This window comes from Oncorhynchus keta, chromosome 1 (genome assembly GCF_023373465.1).
Source record: "Oncorhynchus keta strain PuntledgeMale-10-30-2019 chromosome 1, Oket_V2, whole genome shotgun sequence".
In the NCBI taxonomy this organism is placed as follows: Eukaryota; Metazoa; Chordata; class Actinopteri; order Salmoniformes; family Salmonidae; genus Oncorhynchus; species Oncorhynchus keta.
This window is the reverse complement of record NC_068421.1, coordinates 88428945-88448730: the sequence shown is the minus strand read 5'-3', so window position 1 is coordinate 88448730 and position 19786 is coordinate 88428945. Positions and strand designations below refer to the sequence as shown.

Below are 19786 nucleotides of genomic sequence, written 5' to 3'. Positions count from 1 at the left end.
GAATCTAACAGTAAGATCTCAAAGTAAAACTGGTTGAAGTACAATATCTAACAGTAAGACCTCAAAGTAAAACTGGTTGAAGTACAATATCTAACAGTAAGACCTAAAAGTAAAACTGGTTGAAGTACGGAATCTAACAGTAAGATCTCAAAGTAAAACTGGTTGAAGTACGGTATCTAACAGTAAGACCTCAAAGTAAAACTGGTTGAAGTACGGAATCTAACAGTAAGACCTCAAAGTAAAACTGGTTGAAGTACGGAATCTAACAGTAAGACCTCAAAGTAAAACTGGTTGAAGTACGGAATCTAACAGTAAGACCTCAAAGTAAAACTGGTTGAAGTACAATATCTAACAGTAAGACCTCAAAGTAAAACTGGTTGAAGTACGGAATCTAACAGTAAGACCTAAAAGTAAAACTGGTTGAAGTACGGTATCTAACAGTAAGACCTAAAAGTAAAACTGGTTGAAGTACAGAATCTAACAGTAAGACCTCAAAGTAAAACTGGTTGAAGTACAATATCTAACAGTAAGACCTAAAAGTAAAACTGGTTGAAGTACGGTATCTAACAGTAAGACCTAAAAGTAAAACTGGTTGAAGTACAATATCTAACAGTAAGACCTAAAAGTAAAGTAGCCAGAAAACGTAATATAGAAGGTGAAATAAAGTAAAGTAAGATCGATTGAGGGAACAGGGCCGCAATGACCTGAGGTACATGTGCACTACCATAAATAAAAATAGCTTAATAATTGAGGTCTGTGAGGAATGGCCGAAAGGTTATTTGAGGGATGGCCGAGAGGTTATTAGCAAGCAATCTATGCGAACAAAATAACTCAAATGGTCAATTAACAAAAGTGAATTAGCCATAGATCCGATTCAAAAGACAATACTGAAATAAAGAAGGGAAACCTAATATAGCGGAGTGAGATACGACATATTAACGTCAAAAGAACAAGGAACAACAGAAAAATAGGCTGCTGACTAGGGATTTACGACCCCTGGAAAATAGCTTATAGGTTGTATATGGGGAGACCTAATGTCTGATCGACACCACTATAGACAAAGTTTCAAGAAAGGAAAAGCACACATAGGTTAAGAGATAGCAGATTACACATCGAGTGTGAGCACACACATATTATTATTATTCGACCATGCTGGTCATTTATGAACATTTGAACATCTTGGGCATGTTCTGTTATAATCTCCACCCGGCACAGCCAGAAGAGGACTGGCCACTCCACATATGCTCTCTCTAATTCTCTCTTTCTTTCTTTCTCTCTCTCGGAGGACCTGAGCCCTAGGACCATGCCCCAGGACTACCTGACATGATGACTCCTTGCTGTCCCCAGTCCACCTGGCCATGCTGCTGCTCCAGTTTCAACTGTTCTGCCTTATTATTATTCCACCATGCTGGTCATTTATGAACTTTTGAACATCTTGGCCATGTTCTGTTATAATCTCCACCCGGAACAGCCAGAAGAGGACTGGCCACCCCACATAGCCTGGTTCCTCTCTAGGTTTCTTCCTAGGTTTTGGCCTTTCTAGGGAGTTTTTCCTAGCCACCGTGCTTCTACACCTGCATTGCTTGCTGTTTGGGGTTTTAGGCTGGGTTTCTGTACAGCACTTTGAGATATCAGCTGATGTACGAAGGGCTATATAAATACATTTGATTTGATGGAGTAGTGACATACACATCAATAGTGAGACACAGGAGTAATTTAATCAGAATTTGAAAAGCACACACATAGAATAAGAAGATAATTATTTGCGTGTGAGATAGATATATTTCTCAGTCAAAAGTCACAAGGAACAACTAAGAATAAGTAGAACTTATGGTCATATAACATCTGAGATCCAAATAATATATCAAGATTCATACAAATAATTATTGTAAAATTCTAGGAAAGATTAACGGGAGGTATTTATCAACATAGGTTAAGGATAATAACGGTAAAAAGCACATACATAGATCATAGAAATACATACAGATAGATTGTGAGGAGAACCATAATAGTAATTGAATAAACATGGAGAGTAGAAAATGGATAGAACCCGAGAACAGAAAATGAGTTACAACTGTAGCAAGCCAGGACATTTGGCTAAGGAGTGTGAGGAACCATGCATGCACTGCGATGAGGTGGGCCACAATCACCGAGACTGTAGAGAGAAAGAGGACAGAAAGGATAGGAGAGAGGGTCAAAGGCAAGAACAGAGAGAAAAAGATCAGGCGCCTACAGCCAGACAGAGGAGGAATAGAAAAGAAAGGAGATCAGTACCTAATGGTCACTATCGGGGTAACTGTAGATAAGCATAAAGGAGGCTTCAAGGAATAGAAAAGAAAGGAGATCAGTACCTAATGGTCACTATCGGGGTAACTGTAGATAAGCATAAAGGAGGCTTCAAGGAATAGAAAAGAAAGGAGATCAGTACCTAATGGTCACTATCGGGGTAACTGTAGATAAGCATAAAGGAGGCTTCAAGGAATAGAAAAGTAAGAAAGATCAGACATGAACGGAATATTTCATCGCCACTCTTGGGGAAAGAGCAGGAAAGATTTTAAATAGAAGGGGAAAAACAGAGAAACGCGATGACAGAGACAGAGGGAAGCAGTGTTTTAATTGTGTTAAGAAGCTGTGTTTTAATTGCGATGAAACAGGACATTTCGCCAGGGACTGTAAAACACCCTGCAAATACTGTAACAAAGTAGGACACAATCACCGAAACTGCAGATAGAGAGAGTAAGGAGAATCCTCGCTGGGGAAACGCTTGGGCCTTTAAATGAGGGCTATTTTCTGGGAATTGTCTGTAGTACTTGTCTGAATTTTATGACTACAGACAATTATAAATAGGGTTATTTGAGTGGAGGCTCCGGCACTATGCACCAAGAGACTAAAATTTGGGTTTCTGATTGTAATTCAACTATTGATATGTTTTGCCTGAAAAGATACGGTTGTTAGTGTTTGTTTAAGATATAAACTGAACATTTTAATAGCCTGTTGAGGTTAAATTGAAAGACTAATTAATTCTAAATAACAAATTCAAAATAATATCCGTAATGTCCACAGAAACATGTAAAATGTTTTTTATAATCAATCCTCAGGTTGTTTTAAAAAATATATAATCGATAATATATCAACCGCAAATGTCTTTATCAGTAGGAGAGGGAAAAACAATAGCTGTCCAAATTCTGTTGCGCGAGCAAAACTCAGCAAAACCTGATGTATGTTATCAATGTTATCTTTCTGGCTCATTTTTTAAAATAAAAGCCTGAAACTATGTCTGAAGACTGTTGACACCTTGAGGAAGCGTTAGGAAAAGGAATATGGTTGATATCCCTTTAAATGGAGCAATGGGAGGCTATGGAACATGGAGTTTTCAAAATAGAAGCCACTTCCTGGTTGGATTTTTCTCAGGGTTTCGCCTGCATTATAAGTTCTGTTATACTCACAGGCAGTATTTTGACAGTTTTGGAACCTTTAGAGTGTTTTCTATCCTAATCTATCAATTATATGCATATTCTAGCATCTGGTCCAGAGAAATAGGCCGTTTACTTTGGGAACGTTATTTTTCCAAACATAAAAATAGTGCCCCCTAGCTTTTAAACACGTGATTTCTTTAGATAAAGGGAATGTTCTGGGAACCTGGGATATAACATGTAGAAAATGTTTGATGTTTTTTCTTTCATTTGTATAATATAGTAAGAAACACGACTGTAAAGGGTGGTATGACTTTTGACCTCTATCATGGCTTTCCTTTGTGGTCTGATCAGCCTCATGGGAGGGCCATTTGGATAATGAATTTAAGGTCATCTGTGATACTGATTTTAAGGTAAACTGAGTGGATAATTATGAACGAGTTTATAGTTCTTTGACATAGTTGTAATTTGAACCAATGAGAAGAAAGAAAGGGCATAGCCTTGGATTAATGGTAGACTTATGTTAAGTATTTAGAACCTAATCGAAGCCAATCGAAGCCAGGGATATATATATATCTGTGGTGATTCAGGATTATTGAGAGCATTGAGATAACCTCAATCAAACTATGTAATAACCTTAGAGATTGCCACCATAGACAGGTGATTTTTCAAAAAATCCATGAATTCAGACAAGGAGACAGTGAGACATTTAATGCAATATTTGAAAACAACCTATATTTGATACTGACAGACAGATAGTAGAAAAGGCAGACTGAGAAGGGCTCCCCCGCCCTGTGCGGAGGCCTAAGGTGACCTTGATGGTCTGGGAGTGAGGAGCAGGAGACCTGGAGCAGTACGAAGGTTAGAATCTCATAATAAGCCAGGATTGAGAGGAGATAGAAGTGACACAGAATGGGTAGATAACAGTTACTAAGGGGAGACAAAAGGGGAATAAAGCTTAGTTGGTTTCAGGAACTAAGGTGTTGGAACCTGAACCATTGCCTAGAAATGATTCTGTACAACAGGCTGAAATAGTAGCATTGACTAGTGCCGGTGAAATAAGAAAGGAGAGAAAGGTTACTATTTACACAGACAAGCACATAGGCATTTAAAACCATACAAAGCAGCACAGATACATCTTAAAGAAGATAAGACCCTTTGATTGCTACAGGATAGCTATGAACGAACGCCCCAGGGAGAGTTGGACATGTGGAAAATGAAAGGGGCAATCCTACAAGATAATGTCTGACATAAGGATCATTTACTAATCTTACCTGTCATTGTTTAGATATGCGGCAATATTGATACATGGGCAGAGCCATGTATCAATAGGGGGGATAGGTTAGGACACTTGGTGGCCTATTGGATAATAATTTTTATTTTATTTTTTATAATAGATAAATATAGCAAATGGGTAGAAGAGTTCCCAACTTAGTTGGCGGGCACAATTATGGGAACTAAAATATTAGGTGAGGATATTATCCCTAGAGTTGGTTTACTCTGATTTATTTCTTTAAATAATGGATGACAGTTTAGCAAATCATGTGCAACAAATAGAAAGCCAGAGTTAGGGACCAGAACAAGAAGACATAGAAGTTGAAGATATACTAGTAGAACACATGAGAAGACTGTTTGTTTAACCAAAACCGTATGTCCAAGATTTTGTGTCCAACAGGTGAATTACAAGAGAAGGTGATTCACTCAATCCAACCAGGAGACTGGGTGTGGATCCAGTCCCTAAGGAGAATAGACTGGAAGCAGCCACGGTGGGAGGGGCCATATCAAGTACTCCTGGTGACAGCCTTCGCGGTGAGAATAGCTGAAAGAGCTACCTGGGTTCATGTCACACATCGCAAGAGGGTAAGACACACTGACACTGTCGAACAATCACAGAGTTAGGAGAAGAACCGAATACCAAAAAAGTTTGGGGGTCACCTCTAACGAAGATTCCCTAACCCGTCCTATCCTCCCTGTGTGCGTTCATAGAAGTTAAAGTATGGGCTGGCATCTAGCTGATGATATGTTCTCCGGGAAAGGGTGGGGCTTTACAGGAGTGCTGATTGGTCTGATTGGTCTGATTGGTCTGTCTTATTATGGGAGCCATATTCCTAATACACCATGACCCATCCGAGAATGCAGAAGGTGGTAATTGGACCCATAGTGTAGATGATGAGGATTTTGTATTAACCAAGCATAAGAGATCACTTGATCTGGGTAAACAGGAAGTGAGAATAGAGATAGGGAAGGATGTCTCAGTTGAGTTCTATGTAGACCAAATGGGGTCTCTGACCCCATGGCAGTCTAGAACTATGAGCCATTATGGAAGATATATGTGCAGGTCCCCGTGTAGTTCATGAAAACAGGTCATAGCTCACACCGAGAGAGAGGGCTATATAAATTCACATACACTGTATGGAAGAAGATGGAGTATAGTGAAGGATTTAGGGTTATGGTATGTTGGTTTTGACCAGGTTTCGGTCGACACTACGGTACCATTCCGGGTAGCCGAGATTAGAGTCGGTGATAGTTCTACAGCCAGCCAGAACACAAACAGAGCCCCTGACAAAACAGATACTGACCGTGGAGTCGTCCAGAGCCAAGGACCGGTGCGGATAGTACAGACAAAAGATCTTAAGGAAGTGATTGAGATGGAAACTGGTTATGGGGATTCCAACCTATGGTTGCATTGGATTCAGTATACAGCCAGATCAGTAGCGAAAGAGGAATGTTATGCCTGCGCCACAGCAAAACCTCAGTCGACAACCATCCCCTTTCCACTTGATAAAAGTGATTCACCCAGGGGAATGGCCCGTATGATAAAGCTGTTCATGAAGCCAGACAATGACAGTTGCATTGATCTGCATTATCTGTATCCCCATGTGCCCATTACATCCAGACTTCCCCCTTTCACAGATACAGGAGGACATTATTATTGTATGTCCCGATACATCACACACGGGTGGGCCGTAGGGGAAGTAAGAACATGCAATAGGACAGATAATGTTACAACCGACAAGACAATGAGGGACCTGACTGGGTGGTTGTGTGGAGGTATGAAGCTGTGGCCTGATCTGCCTACACATTGGACCGGTATTTGTGCACTAGTGCAGTTAGGCATGCCCTTCACCCTTATCCAACACAAAGACCTAGGGCCAGGTAGAAGAGAAAGAAGGAGTGCTCCGTCAGGATCTTTTGACAATAGAGTTTACATTGACAGCATTGGGGTTCCAACGGGGGTGACTGATGAGTTCAAAGCTAGGAATCAGATATGGGCTGGCTTGGAATCAAGCATCTTCTGGTGGTCAACTCTCAATAAAAATGTAGATTGGATCAATTATATCTACTATAACCAACAGCGTTTCATCAACTATACTAGAGAGTCGATAAAAGGATTAGCAGAACAAACAGCTGCAACTAGTTTGATGGTATGGCAATATAGAATAGCATTGGATATGTTACTGGCTGAAAAGGGTGGGGTGTGTGTGATATTCGGATCAGAATATTGTACTTTCATCCCCGATAACACAACTCCAGAAGGATCAGTGACCAAGGCCCTGGCTGGTTTAACCACATTAGCTCACGAATTAGCAGAGAACTCTGGGGTGGATAATGCTCTAACAAATTGGTTTGACAGTGTGTTTGGGAAATGGAAAAATGTCATAATCACTGTGTTGTGGGCAACTTTCACCTGTATGAGTGTTTTGGTTATGTGTGGATGTTGTTTGGTCCCATGTATGAGAGGTTTGATTACTGGGACCCTGGAGAGGTCAATGACGCAACAGATGGTGAGGTTTACGGACCGATTCCGAGCTCCGGCCAGTGGGATGACGAATATAGGCCTACAGGCCAAGGAGATGGCTCCGCTCTTTTAACTACGAGGAGCCAATGTTGGATGAGACTGTTTTTGTTGTTTGCGACTGTTTTTTTTAATGAAGATTGTAATAGATTGGTGCGGGCGATTCCCTGATCCACCTCTACGCAGACGACACCATTCTATATACTTTCGGCCCGTCATTGGACACTGTGCTATCTAACCTCCAAACGAGCTTCAATGCCATACAACACTCCTTCCGTGGCCTCCAACGTCTCTTAAACGCTAGTAAAACCAAATGCATGCTTTTCAACCGATCGCTGCCTGCACCCGCATGCCTGACTAGCATCACCACCCTGGATGGTTCCGACCTTGAATATGTGGACATCTATAAGTACCTAGGTGTCTGGCTAGACTGCAAACTCTCCTTCCAGACTCATATCAAACATCTCCAATCGAAAATCAAATCAAGAGTCGGCTTTCTATTCCGCATCAAAGCCTCATTCACTCACGCCACCAAGCTTACCCTAGTAAAACTGACTATCCTACCGATCCTCGACTTCGGCGATGTCATCTACAAAATGGCTTCCAACACTCTACTCAGCAAACTGGATGCAGTCTATCACAGTGCCATCCGTTTTGTCACTAAAGCACCTTATACCACCCACCACTGCGACTTGTATGCTCTAGTCGGCTGGCCCTCGCTACATATTTGTCGCCAGACCCACTGGCTCCAGGTCATCTACAAGTCCATGCTAGGTAAAGCTCCACCTTATCTCAGTTCACTGGTCACGATGGCAACACCCATCCGTAGCACGCGCTCCAGCAGGTGTATCTCACTGATCATCCCTAAAGCCAACACCTCATTTGGCCGCCTTTCGTTCCAGTACTCTGCTGCCTGTGACTGGAACAAACTGCAAAAATCGCTGAAGCTGGAGACTTTTATCTCCCTCACCAACTTCAAAAATCAGCTATCTGAGCAGCTAACCGATCGCTGCAGCTGTACATAGTCTATTGGTAAATAGCCCACCCATTTTCACCTACCTCATCCCCATACTGTTTTTATTTATTTACTTTTCTGCTCTTTTGCACACCAATATCTCTACCTGTACATGACCATCTGATCATTTATCACTCCAGTGTTAATCTGCAATATTGTAATTATTCGCTTACCTCCTCCTGCCTTTTGCACACATTGTATATAGACTCCCCCTTTTTTTTCTACTGTGTTATTGACTTGTTAATTGTTTACTCCATGTGTAACTCTGTGTTGTCTGTTCACACTGCTATGCTTTATCTTGGCCAGGTCGCAGTTGCAAATGAGAACTTGTTCTCAACTAGCCTACCTGGTTAAATAAAGGTGGGGAAAAAATAAAAAATAAAAAATAGAAATCCTAACAGGAAGCGTTATAATTGAATATAGGCCTACAGTCATTGCTGAATATCAGCTGTACATTCATGTTTGGGTTATATATTTATGTCTCTATGTAGTATTTGAGGTATCAGTGTGTATTATTTAGTCATTAAGGGTGGATTGTTAATGGGATTTATATGTTTAAATGAATGATTAGAATATTCCACCCTGAAACCATATGATTGTATGAAATTGATTAGAATCATGAGATTAATCTAATGATATGTGTGGTTTTAGTCAGTAGAATTCTATATCCGTGACTGTAGTTTTTAGGCGGAATTAGGGTATAGCAATATATCTGTACAATATGTCTATTATAGTATCTTAAAAACAGACTGTCTGAGCAAGATTCGGTGCCGACCTTGGCTGGGGGCCACTGAGAGTACTTCCCGGGGTCTCCCTATCTTGAGGGAGGACAGGGAGTGATTCTCACGGCCTCCCCTAATCTTTGTCGGCTGGGTAGCAGGACAGTATGTGCGTAGGATACCTACTGTTTGTGTGGAAGTATGTGCGCAGCTATAAAATGGATGTCTTTGTATTCTTGACTTTAGAACGTTCTCTGAATAAACTGTACTAACCTTTTGCGTAAACTGAGTCTTTGACTAATTATTATTATTATACCCATGGTCTTACAAACCTCGGGAATTGATCAGAGCTATGGATTGTTAGTTATTATCATTGGGATTGAAAATTGTTGTGACAGTAACAGAAAATCAGCCACAACAGGATGGATATGAGGAAGGTACGTGTGCTGGGTATACACAACAACACTGTATAGTGTGCTTGTGAATGACGGTGTTGTTTCTGTCCTTATTCCAGGACAGCTCATCACATGGGTGACAGGGCAGACGGACAGCCATGTAAATCATCACTAATCCAACCACAGGCTAATCTGTCCTAATCCCATTCCCACCTCACGGACGGACGGACGGACTGACGGGCGACAGATTTAGAGCAGAATGACTTACACTCGTATCCCTGGCTGAGGATGTGACACTCTGCCCGTGCGGGGCAGGGTGACAGCTCACACCACTTGACCTCCTCACAGCGCCGCCCTGCAGTGTTGGGGGGGCAGGTGCAAGTGAAGTCGTCCCACATGGAGTAGCACATCCCTCCGTTCTGACACAGGTTCCTCTAGAGAGGAAGAAGAACAACAGAAACACATCATTATTATTCTTTTATCAGAACTAAAGCATAGAGGGACAGGTTATCTTGTATTATTCATAAATGCTCATGTCTGACTGACTGGGTAAGAGAGCACAGTGACAGCTGTACTAAGACAGCTAGTAGCTTACTGAACACTTAGCGTCGACAAGGCTTTCATAGAGAAAGCATCTCTGGTGTGCCATTATACACGAATCCTACACTGAATTTTCCCTTGACATAGACTGACTAGGTGAATCCAGGTGAAAGCTATGATCCCTTATTGATGTCACTTGTTAAATCCACTTCAATCAGTGTAAAGAATGATTTTTAAGCCTTGAGACAATTGAGAAATGGTTTGTGTTTGTGTGCCATTCAGAGGGTGGAATGAGCAAGACAAAAAAATGTGAGTGCCATTGAACGGGGTATGGTAGTAGGTGCCAGGTACACTGGTTAGTGTCAAGAACCAAGAACTGGAGGTGCAACTCAATATGAGGAAGGTGTTCCTAATGTTTGGTGTACTCAGTGTAGTATAATATGTAGGGATTTGGGATGGAGATAGAGAGTGATATAGAGGGAGATGGAGGACATTAAGTCAATGGCCTATGTTCTGAAATAAAGTCAAATAATCTAGCCCTGACACTAACTCTGAGTCTTACCCTAACTCTGAGTCTAACCCTAACTCTGACTGACTCTAACCCTAACTCTGACTGACTCTAATCCTAACTCTGACTGACTCTAATCCTAACTCTGACTCTAAATGACTCTAACCCTGACTCTAATTCTGACACTAACCCTAACTGACTCGAACCCTAACTCTGAGTCTAACTCTGAGTCTAACTGACTCCGACCCAAATGCTCAGTCTAACACTAACTCTGAGTCTAACTGACTCTAACCCTGACTCAAACCATAACTCTGAGTCTAACTGACTCTAACCCTGACTCTAACCCTAACTCTGACTCTAACTCTCACTGACTCTAGCCCTAACTCTGACTCTAACCCTCACTGACTCTAACCCTAACTCTGACTCTAACCCTGACTCCATCCCTAACTCTGACACTAACCCTAACTGACTCTAACCCAAACTCTAACTGACTCGAACCCTACATCTGAATCTAACCCTAACCCTAACTCTGAATCTAACCCTAACTTTGAGTCTAACTCTGACACTAACCATAACTGAATCTAACCCTAACTCTGACCCTGACTCTAACCATAACTCTGAGTTTAACCCTAACTCTAACTGACTCTAACCTAACTGACTCTAACCCTAACTGACTCTAACCCTAACCCTAACTCTGACACTAACCCAAACTGAATCTAACCCTAATTCTGACTCTACCCTAACTCTGACCCTGACTCTAACCATAGTTCTGAGTTTAACCCTAACTCTGACACTAACCCTAACTGAATCTAACCCTAATTCTGACTCTACCCCTAACTCTGACCCTGACTCTAACCATAGCTCTGAGTTTAACCCTAACTCTGAGTCTAACTGACTCTAACCCTAACTCTGAGTCTAAGCATAAATCTGAGTCTAACCCTAACTCTGAGTCTAATGCTAACTCTGAGTCTAACCCTAACTCTGAGTCTAACCCTAACTCTGAGTCTAACCCTAACTCTGAGTCTAACCCTAACTCTGACTGACTCTAATCCTGACTCTGACTGACTCTAATCCTAACTCTGACTGACTCTAATCCTAACTCTGAGTCTAACTGACTCTAACCCAAACTCTAACTGACTCGAACCCTACATCTGAATCAACGCTAACTCTGACTCTAACCCTAACTCTGAGTCTAACTGACTCTAACCATAACTCTGACTCTAACCCTAACTCTGACACTAACCCTAACTGAATATAACCCTAATTCTGACTCTACCCCTAACTCTGACCCTGACTCTAACCATAGTTCTGAGTTTAACCCTACTCTGAGTCTAACTGACTCTAACCCTGACTCTAACCCTGACACTAACCCTAACTGACTCTAACCCTAACTGACTGTAACCCTAACTCTGACACTAACCCTAAATAACTCTAACCCTAACTGAATCTAACCCTAACTCTGAGTCTAACCCTAACTCTGAGTCTAATGCTAACTCTGAGTCTAACCCTGAGTCTAACCCTAACTCTCAGTCTAACCCTAACTCTGAGTCTAATTCTAACTCTGAGTCTAATACTAACTCTCAGTCTAACCCTAACTCTGAGTCTAATGCTAACTCTGAGTCTAATGCTAACTCTGAGTCTAACCCTAACTCTGAGTCTAACCCTAACTCTCTGTCGAACCCTACATCTGAATCTAACCCTAACCCTAACTCTGAATCTAACCCTAACTTTGAGTCTAACTCTGACACTAACCATAACTGAATCTAACCCTAACTCTGACCCTGACTCTAACCATAACTCTGAGTTTAACCCTAACTCTAACTGACTCTAACCTAACTGACTCTAACCCTAACTGACTCTAACCCTAACCCTAACTCTGACACTAACCCAAACTGAATCTAACCCTAATTCTGACTCTACCCTAACTCTGACCCTGACTCTAACCATAGTTCTGAGTTTAACCCTAACTCTGACACTAACCCTAACTGAATCTAACCCTAATTCTGACTCTACCCCTAACTCTGACCCTGACTCTAACCATAGCTCTGAGTTTAACCCTAACTCTGAGTCTAACTGACTCTAACCCTGACTCTGAGTCTAAGCATAACTCTGAGTCTAAGCATAAATCTGAGTCTAACCCTAACTCTGAGTCTAATGCTAACTCTGAGTCTAACCCTAACTCTGAGTCTAACCCTAACTCTGAGTCTAACCCTAACTCTGAGTCTAACCCTAACTCTGACTGACTCTAATCCTGACTCTGACTGACTCTAATCCTAACTCTGACTGACTCTAATCCTAACTCTGAGTCTAACTGACTCTAACCCAAACTCTAACTGACTCGAACCCTACATCTGAATCAACGCTAACTCTGACTCTAACCCTAACTCTGAGTCTAACTGACTCTAACCATAACTCTGACTCTAACCCTAACTCTGACACTAACCCTAACTGAATATAACCCTAATTCTGACTCTACCCCTAACTCTGACCCTGACTCTAACCATAGTTCTGAGTTTAACCCTACTCTGAGTCTAACTGACTCTAACCCTGACTCTAACCCTGACACTAACCCTAACTGACTCTAACCCTAACTGACTGTAACCCTAACTCTGACACTAACCCTAAATAACTCTAACCCTAACTGAATCTAACCCTAACTCTGAGTATAACCCTAACTCTGAGTCTAATGCTAACTCTGAGTCTAACCCTGAGTCTAACCCTAACTCTCAGTCTAACCCTAACTCTGAGTCTAATTCTAACTCTGAGTCTAATACTAACTCTCAGTCTAACCCTAACTCTGAGTCTAATGCTAACTCTGAGTCTAATGCTAACTCTGAGTCTAACCCTAACTCTGAGTCTAACCCTAACTCTCTGTCTAACGCCAACTATGACTTTAACCCTAACTCTGAGTCTAACGCTAACTCTAACTCCAACCCAAATCTAAACAGTTGTCAGTATTCTTCTAGGTCCTTATTCTCTACCAGTCCTCTTTTGTTTCTTTAATCACCCTCTCTACTTGACATTAAGTACATCACAGCACTTCTGTTTAATACCCTTACCCTTAAACACCATTTAATTTGATTGTGTGGGATTGGTGACGTTCATCCTTTTCTAAGACAATGAGGACGAGTGGGATAATGAAGGCTGAGAAGGGAAGGGCAGGGGCCAGACTGGGGCCAGACTGGTAGAGCATGGTTGGGATAGGCAAGGGTGGCACAGGGCAGTGTGCAGAGCAAGGAAAGACAGGGCAGGACTGGGTATGGCATGGGAAAAGAAGACCGATGGAAAAGACAGGGGACAGAGTAGGACAGATTAAATACAGGGGACAGAGTAGGACAAATGAAGGACAGGGTTCAGAGTAGGGCAATTGAATGACAAGGGACAGAGTAGGACAGATTAAACACAGGGGACAGAGTAGGACAAATGAAGGACAGGGTTCAGAGTAGGACAGTTGAATGACAGGGGACAGAGTAGGGCAGGTGAAAAGACAGGGGACAGAGTAGGACAGGGTACAGAGTAGGACAGGTGAAATGACAGGGGACAGAGTAGGACAGATGAAAGACAGGGGCCAGAGTAGGACATGGGCCAAAGTAGGATAGGTAAAAGAAAACAAGGGACATAGTAGGACAGGGGACAGAGTAGGACAGGTAAAAGACGGGACAGAGTAGGACAGGGTACAGAGTAGGACAGGTGTAAGACAAGGGACAGAGTAAGACAGGTGAATGACAGGGGACAGAGTAGGACAGGTCAATTACAGGGGATAGAGTAGGACAGGGTACATAGTAGGACATGTGAATGACAGGGGACAGAGTAGGACAGGTAAAATACAGGGGATAGAGTAGGACAGGTAAAGGACAGGGGACAGGGTACATAGTAGGACAGGTTATAGATAGGGAACAGAGTAGGACAGGTAAAAGACAGGGGACAGAGTAGGACATGGGCCAGAGTAGGATAGGTAAAAGAAAACAAGGGACAGAGTAGGACAGGTAAAAGACGGGACAGAGTAGGACAGGGAGAGACAAGGGCCAGAGTAAGACAGGTGAAAGACAGGGACCAGAGTAGGACAGGTAAAAGGCAGGTGGGACAGGGGACAGAGTAGGACAGGTAGTAGACAGGGGACAGACAGGGAGGGGCAAGTGTAGAGAGGATTAAGGACTGATCAGTCCACTCACACTACAGGAGTCATCCCCAGTGCAGCCCGCTGTGACGTTAGCCATGAGTTCAATAGGATATGACGTCACCGGGGTGTCCAGCCTGAAGAATTGCAGTCTCTCTCCGTTGATCCTCAGGTCCTGTATACAGCCTTTAAAGTAGCCCCCGGACGCTGCTGACTCCTTCTGCTCCGCCAGACCCCCAACATACACGACATCTCCCATTTGACTGTCCACCATCCTGACCTCCACCGAGCCCTGCTTCTGGTTGCCTACATACAGGACCATATGCTCACGGTCAACCACCATGCTCACAAAGTGGATGTCTCCGTCATTGACCGCACTTTCACTGGTCAAGGTTTCAAAGTTGTGGAGCTGAACTCTGACCCGTCCCTTGTCCAGCCACAGGCGCAGGTATTGGCTGGTGCTGTTGACGAGCACCAATAAGAGGCCAGAGTGGCGACGTGTGCGCAGGAAGAGGGAGACAGTGATGTCACTTCCTGGGTTGTCTGTGATGGTGAAGACGGCATAGCTCTGAGAGTCCTCACTGCCAAAGCGGGCCGTCACGTACTCTACAGAGAGAGAGACAGGGTTAGGGTCATCACGTAGTGTACAGCGAGACAGGGTTAGGGTCATCACGTAGTGTACAGAGAGACAGGGTTAGGGTCATCACGTAGTGTACAGAGAGACAGGGTTAGGGTCATCACGTAGTGTACAGAGAAACAGGGTTAGGGTCATCACGTAGTGTACAGAGAGACAGGGTTAGGGTCATCACGTAGTGTACAGAGAAACAGGGTTAGGGTCATCACGTAGTGTACAGAGAGACAGGGTTAGGGTCATCACGTAGTGTACAGAGAAACAGGGTTAGGGTCATCACATAGTGTACAGAGAGACAGGGTTAGGGCCATCACGTAGTGTACAGAGAGACAGGGTTAGGGTCATCACGTAGTGTACAGAGAAACAGGGTTAGGGTCATCATGTAGTGTACAGAGAGACAGGGTTAGGGTCATCACTTAGTGTACAGAGAGACAGGGTTAGGGTCATCACGTAGTGTACAGAGAAACAGGGTTAGGGTCATCACGTAATGTATAGAGAGACAGGTTTAGAGCCATCACGTAGTGTACAGAGAGAGAGACAGGGTTAGGGCCATCATGTACTCTACAGAGAGAAAGACAGGGTTAGGACCATCATGTACTCTACAGAGAGAGAGACAGGGTTAGGGCCATCATGTACTCTACAGATAGAGACAGGGTTAGGGTCATCATGTACTCTACAGAGAGAGAGACAGGGTTAGGGACATCATGTACTCTACAGAGAGAGAGACAGGGTTAGGACCATCATGTACTCTACCGAGAGAGAGAGACAGGGTTAGGGCCATCATGTACTCTACAGAGAGAGAGACAGGGTTAGGGTCATCATGTACTGTACAGAGAGAGAGAGAGAGAGAGAGAGAGAGAGAGAGAGACAGGGTTAGGGTCATCATGTACTGTACAGAGAGAGAGAGACAGGGTTAGGGTCATCATGTACTGTACAGAGAGAGAGACAGGGTTAGGGTCATCATGTACTGTACAGAGTGAGAAACAGGGTTAGGGTCATCATGTACTGTACAGAGAGAGAGAGAGAAACAGGGTTAGGGTCATCATGTACTGTACAGAGAGAGAGAGACAGGGTTACGGTCATCATGTACTGTACAGAGAGAGAGACAGGGTTAGGGTCATCATGTACTGTACAGAGAGAGAGCGAGAGAGAGACAGGGTGAGGGTCATCATGTACTGTACAGAGAGAGAGACAGGGTTAGGGTCATCATGTACTGTACAGAGAGAGAGAGAGAGAGAGAGAGAGAGAGAGAGAGAGAGAGAGAGAGAGAGAGAGAGAGAGAGAGAGAGAGAGAGAGAGAGAGAGGGTTAGGGTCATCATGTACTGTACAGAGAGAGAGAGAGAAAAACGGGGTTAGGGTCATCATGTACTGTACAGAGAGAGAGAGAGACAGGGTTAGGGTCATCATGTACTGTACAGAGAGAGAGAGAGAGAGAGAGAGACAGGGTTAGGGTCATCATGTACTGTACAGAGAGAGAGAGAGAGAGAGAGAGAGAGAGAGAGAGAGAGAGAGACAGGGTTAGGGTCATCATGTACTGTACAGAGAGAGAGATTATGATGAGATTATGATGATTATGTTATCATAACAGGGTTCTGATGATTTTTTAATGAATTATTTATTTAACCTTTATTTAACAAGTCAGTTAAGAAAAAAATATAATTTACAATGATGGCCTACCCCGGCCATACCCGGACGACGTTGGGCCAATTGTGCGCCACCCTATGGGACTCCCTATCACGGCCGGTTGTGATACAGCCTGGAATCGAACCAGGGTCTTTAGTGACGCCTCTAGAACTGAGACCCCTGCGCCACTTGGAAGCCTTCTTGTGTTGATTGTGTTATTAAATAGGGCTATAATGATTTGTGTTATCATAACAGGGATATAGTGATTGTGTTATTATAACAGGGTTATAACGATTGTATTATTACAACAGGGCTATAATGATTGTGTTACCTTTTCTCATATCATACACTACATACAGCCTGTTACCTTTTCTCATATCATACACTACAGCCTGTTACCTTTTCTCATATCATACACTACAGCCTGTTACCTTTTCTCATATCATACACTACAGCCTGTAATGTCTACCTTTTCCCATATCATACACTACAGCCTGTTACCTTTTCTCATATCATACACTACAGCCTGTTACCTTTTCTCATATCATACACTACAGCCTGTAATGTCTACCTTTTCTTAAATCACAGGCTGTGTTTACACAGGCAGACCAATTCTGATCTTTTGCCCAATTATTAAAACCAATTAGGGAAAAAAAGATCAGAATTGGGCTGCCTGTGTAAACGCAGCCAAATACAATCACATGCACAGACACACTTACGCATATGCACACACACACACACACACACACACACACACACACACACACACACACACACACACACACACACACACACACACACACACACACACACACACACACACACACACTCGTGCATGCAAGCACTCACGCATGTATGCAAACATGCATGTGTGAGGAAAAACACACACAGATTGACATTTTGCAATGAGTAGAGAAAATATAGCCATTTTAAAGACATCTTTCTGCAATTCTACACATTTACCACCGGGTGGAGACAACATTATGCCGTTAAAGCTACTTTACTGCAATTCTACACATTTACCACCGGGTGGAGACAACATTATGCCCTTTTAAAGCTACTTTACTGCAATTCTACACATTACCACCGGGTGGAGACAACATTATGCCCTTTTAAAGCTCCTTTACTGAAATTCTACACATTTACCACCGGGTGGAGAGAACATTATGCCGTTTTAAAGCTACTTTACTGCAATTCTACACATTACCACCGGGTGGAGACAACATTATGCCCTTTTAAAGCTCCTTTACTGAAATTCTACACATTTACCACCGGGTGGAGAGAACATTATGCCGTTTTAAAGCTACTTTACTTCAATTTGACACATTTTGCTATTAGGTGAAGACAAAATGATGCAGTTTCGAAGCTAATTTCATTAAATTCCACATATTTGCCATGGGGCAGGGAGAACATTTTGCAGCTTTAAAGTACATTTTCCACAATTCCACATATATTCTGCCATTCTAAACATTTTGTCATGATTTTAAATTATTTTTAGCTGGAATGGGCTAATGGAGTGACTGTCAGTGACTGACATAACAGAAAAACTGCTGATGCACTACCACATTGCACCTACTATCCTAACTCTTAAAAGTAAATTGAGACCAAGTCAATTTTTTTGTGAGGGGCCCCTTTTTTGGTGGGGGGGGGGGGCCTAAGCGACCGCTTATGTAGCTTATGCACAGGGCCATTCGGTGCAGCCAGGCGAGCTATAGTTCAAATCTACATCTAGATGTGTGTGCAGTGTTTGTGTTTCTGTGTGTCTTTCCTTAAATATGGTCTGATTATTACTAATCTGCTTTGATGGCAACTGGCTAATAATATCCCTCTCAGAAAAACAAAGGGCTGAAATGACTTGCCTGGGTCTACTGTATACTCCGCACTGACATTTGTGTGAGTCTAGGATTGCAAATCAATCTGTGTTATGTATTGTGTAAGTATTGTGAGTCCTTACATGGCAATGCATTACGTCATCGTTTCCAACACAGATTTCCTCCCTCCTTTAAGCCATTTATCCTTTCAGGGAGCTGATCTCTGAATGTGACTTCTGACTGCTCTGCTCGACTCTATTCTACACTCTCTCTGTTATGTAGGCCTACTAAGGACGCTCTGTTCAATACATTTGAGCATGGGTATGAAGCTATGTATGGCTCTGGTGAAGGACATTGGTAAATGCCATCGATGAAGGATGAAACGTCAAGTTTTTAATAGTTGCTTAAATTATATAATACGTTTTTTTGTTTTCACCTCGACTCAAGTTGGTTGAGTGCCCTCCACTTCTTCCCATATGTAGCTACAGTTGAAGTTGGATGTTAAAATACACCAAGGCAAAATACATTTCAACTCAGTTTTTCACATTCCTGAAATTTAATCCTAGTAACAATTCCCTGTTTCAGGTCAGTTAGGATCACCACTTTATTTTAAGAATGTGAAATGTCACAATAATAGTACAGAGAATAATTTATTTCAGCTTTTATTTCTTTCATTACATTCCCAGTGGGTCAGAAGTTTAAATACACTCAATTAGTATTTGGTAGCATTGCTTTAAATTTTTTCGCTTGGGTCAAACGTTTCGGGTAGCCTTCCACAAGCTTCCCACAATAAATTGGGGGAATTATGGCTCATTCCTCCTGACAGAGCTGGTGTAACGGAGTCAGGTTTGTGGACCTACTTGCTCGCACACGCTTTTTCAGTTCTGCCCACACATTTTCTATGGGATTGAGGTCAAGGCTTTGTGATGGCCAGTCCAATACCTTGACTTTGTTGTCCTTAAGCCATTTTGCCACAACGTTGGAAGTATTCTTGGGGTCATTGTCCATTTGGAAGACCCATTTGCGTCCAAGCTTTAACTTCTGTACTGATGTCTTGAGATGTTGCTTCAATATATCCACATCATTTTCCTTCCACATGATGCCATCTATTTTGTGAAGTGCGCCAGTCCCTCCTGCAGCAAAGCACCCCCACAATATGATGCTGCCACCCCCGTGCTTCACAATTGGAATGGTGTTCTTTGGCTTGTAAGCCTCCC

General features: G+C 42.7%; 1 protein-coding gene across 1 annotated transcript in view; it reads right to left on the bottom strand.

Moving 5' to 3' along the window:
* The window catches only part of crb1 (crumbs cell polarity complex component 1), a 68093-nt gene that overhangs the window by 23629 nt on the left and 24678 nt on the right, over window positions 1-19786 (bottom strand). The window contains exons 7-8 of the mRNA XM_052464137.1: window positions 14559-15109; window positions 9607-9772 (exon numbers count right to left, since the gene is read on the bottom strand). Coding sequence (XP_052320097.1) covers window positions 9607-9772; window positions 14559-15109 — 717 coding nt within the window. The remainder of the gene's footprint in view (window positions 1-9606; window positions 9773-14558; window positions 15110-19786) is intronic.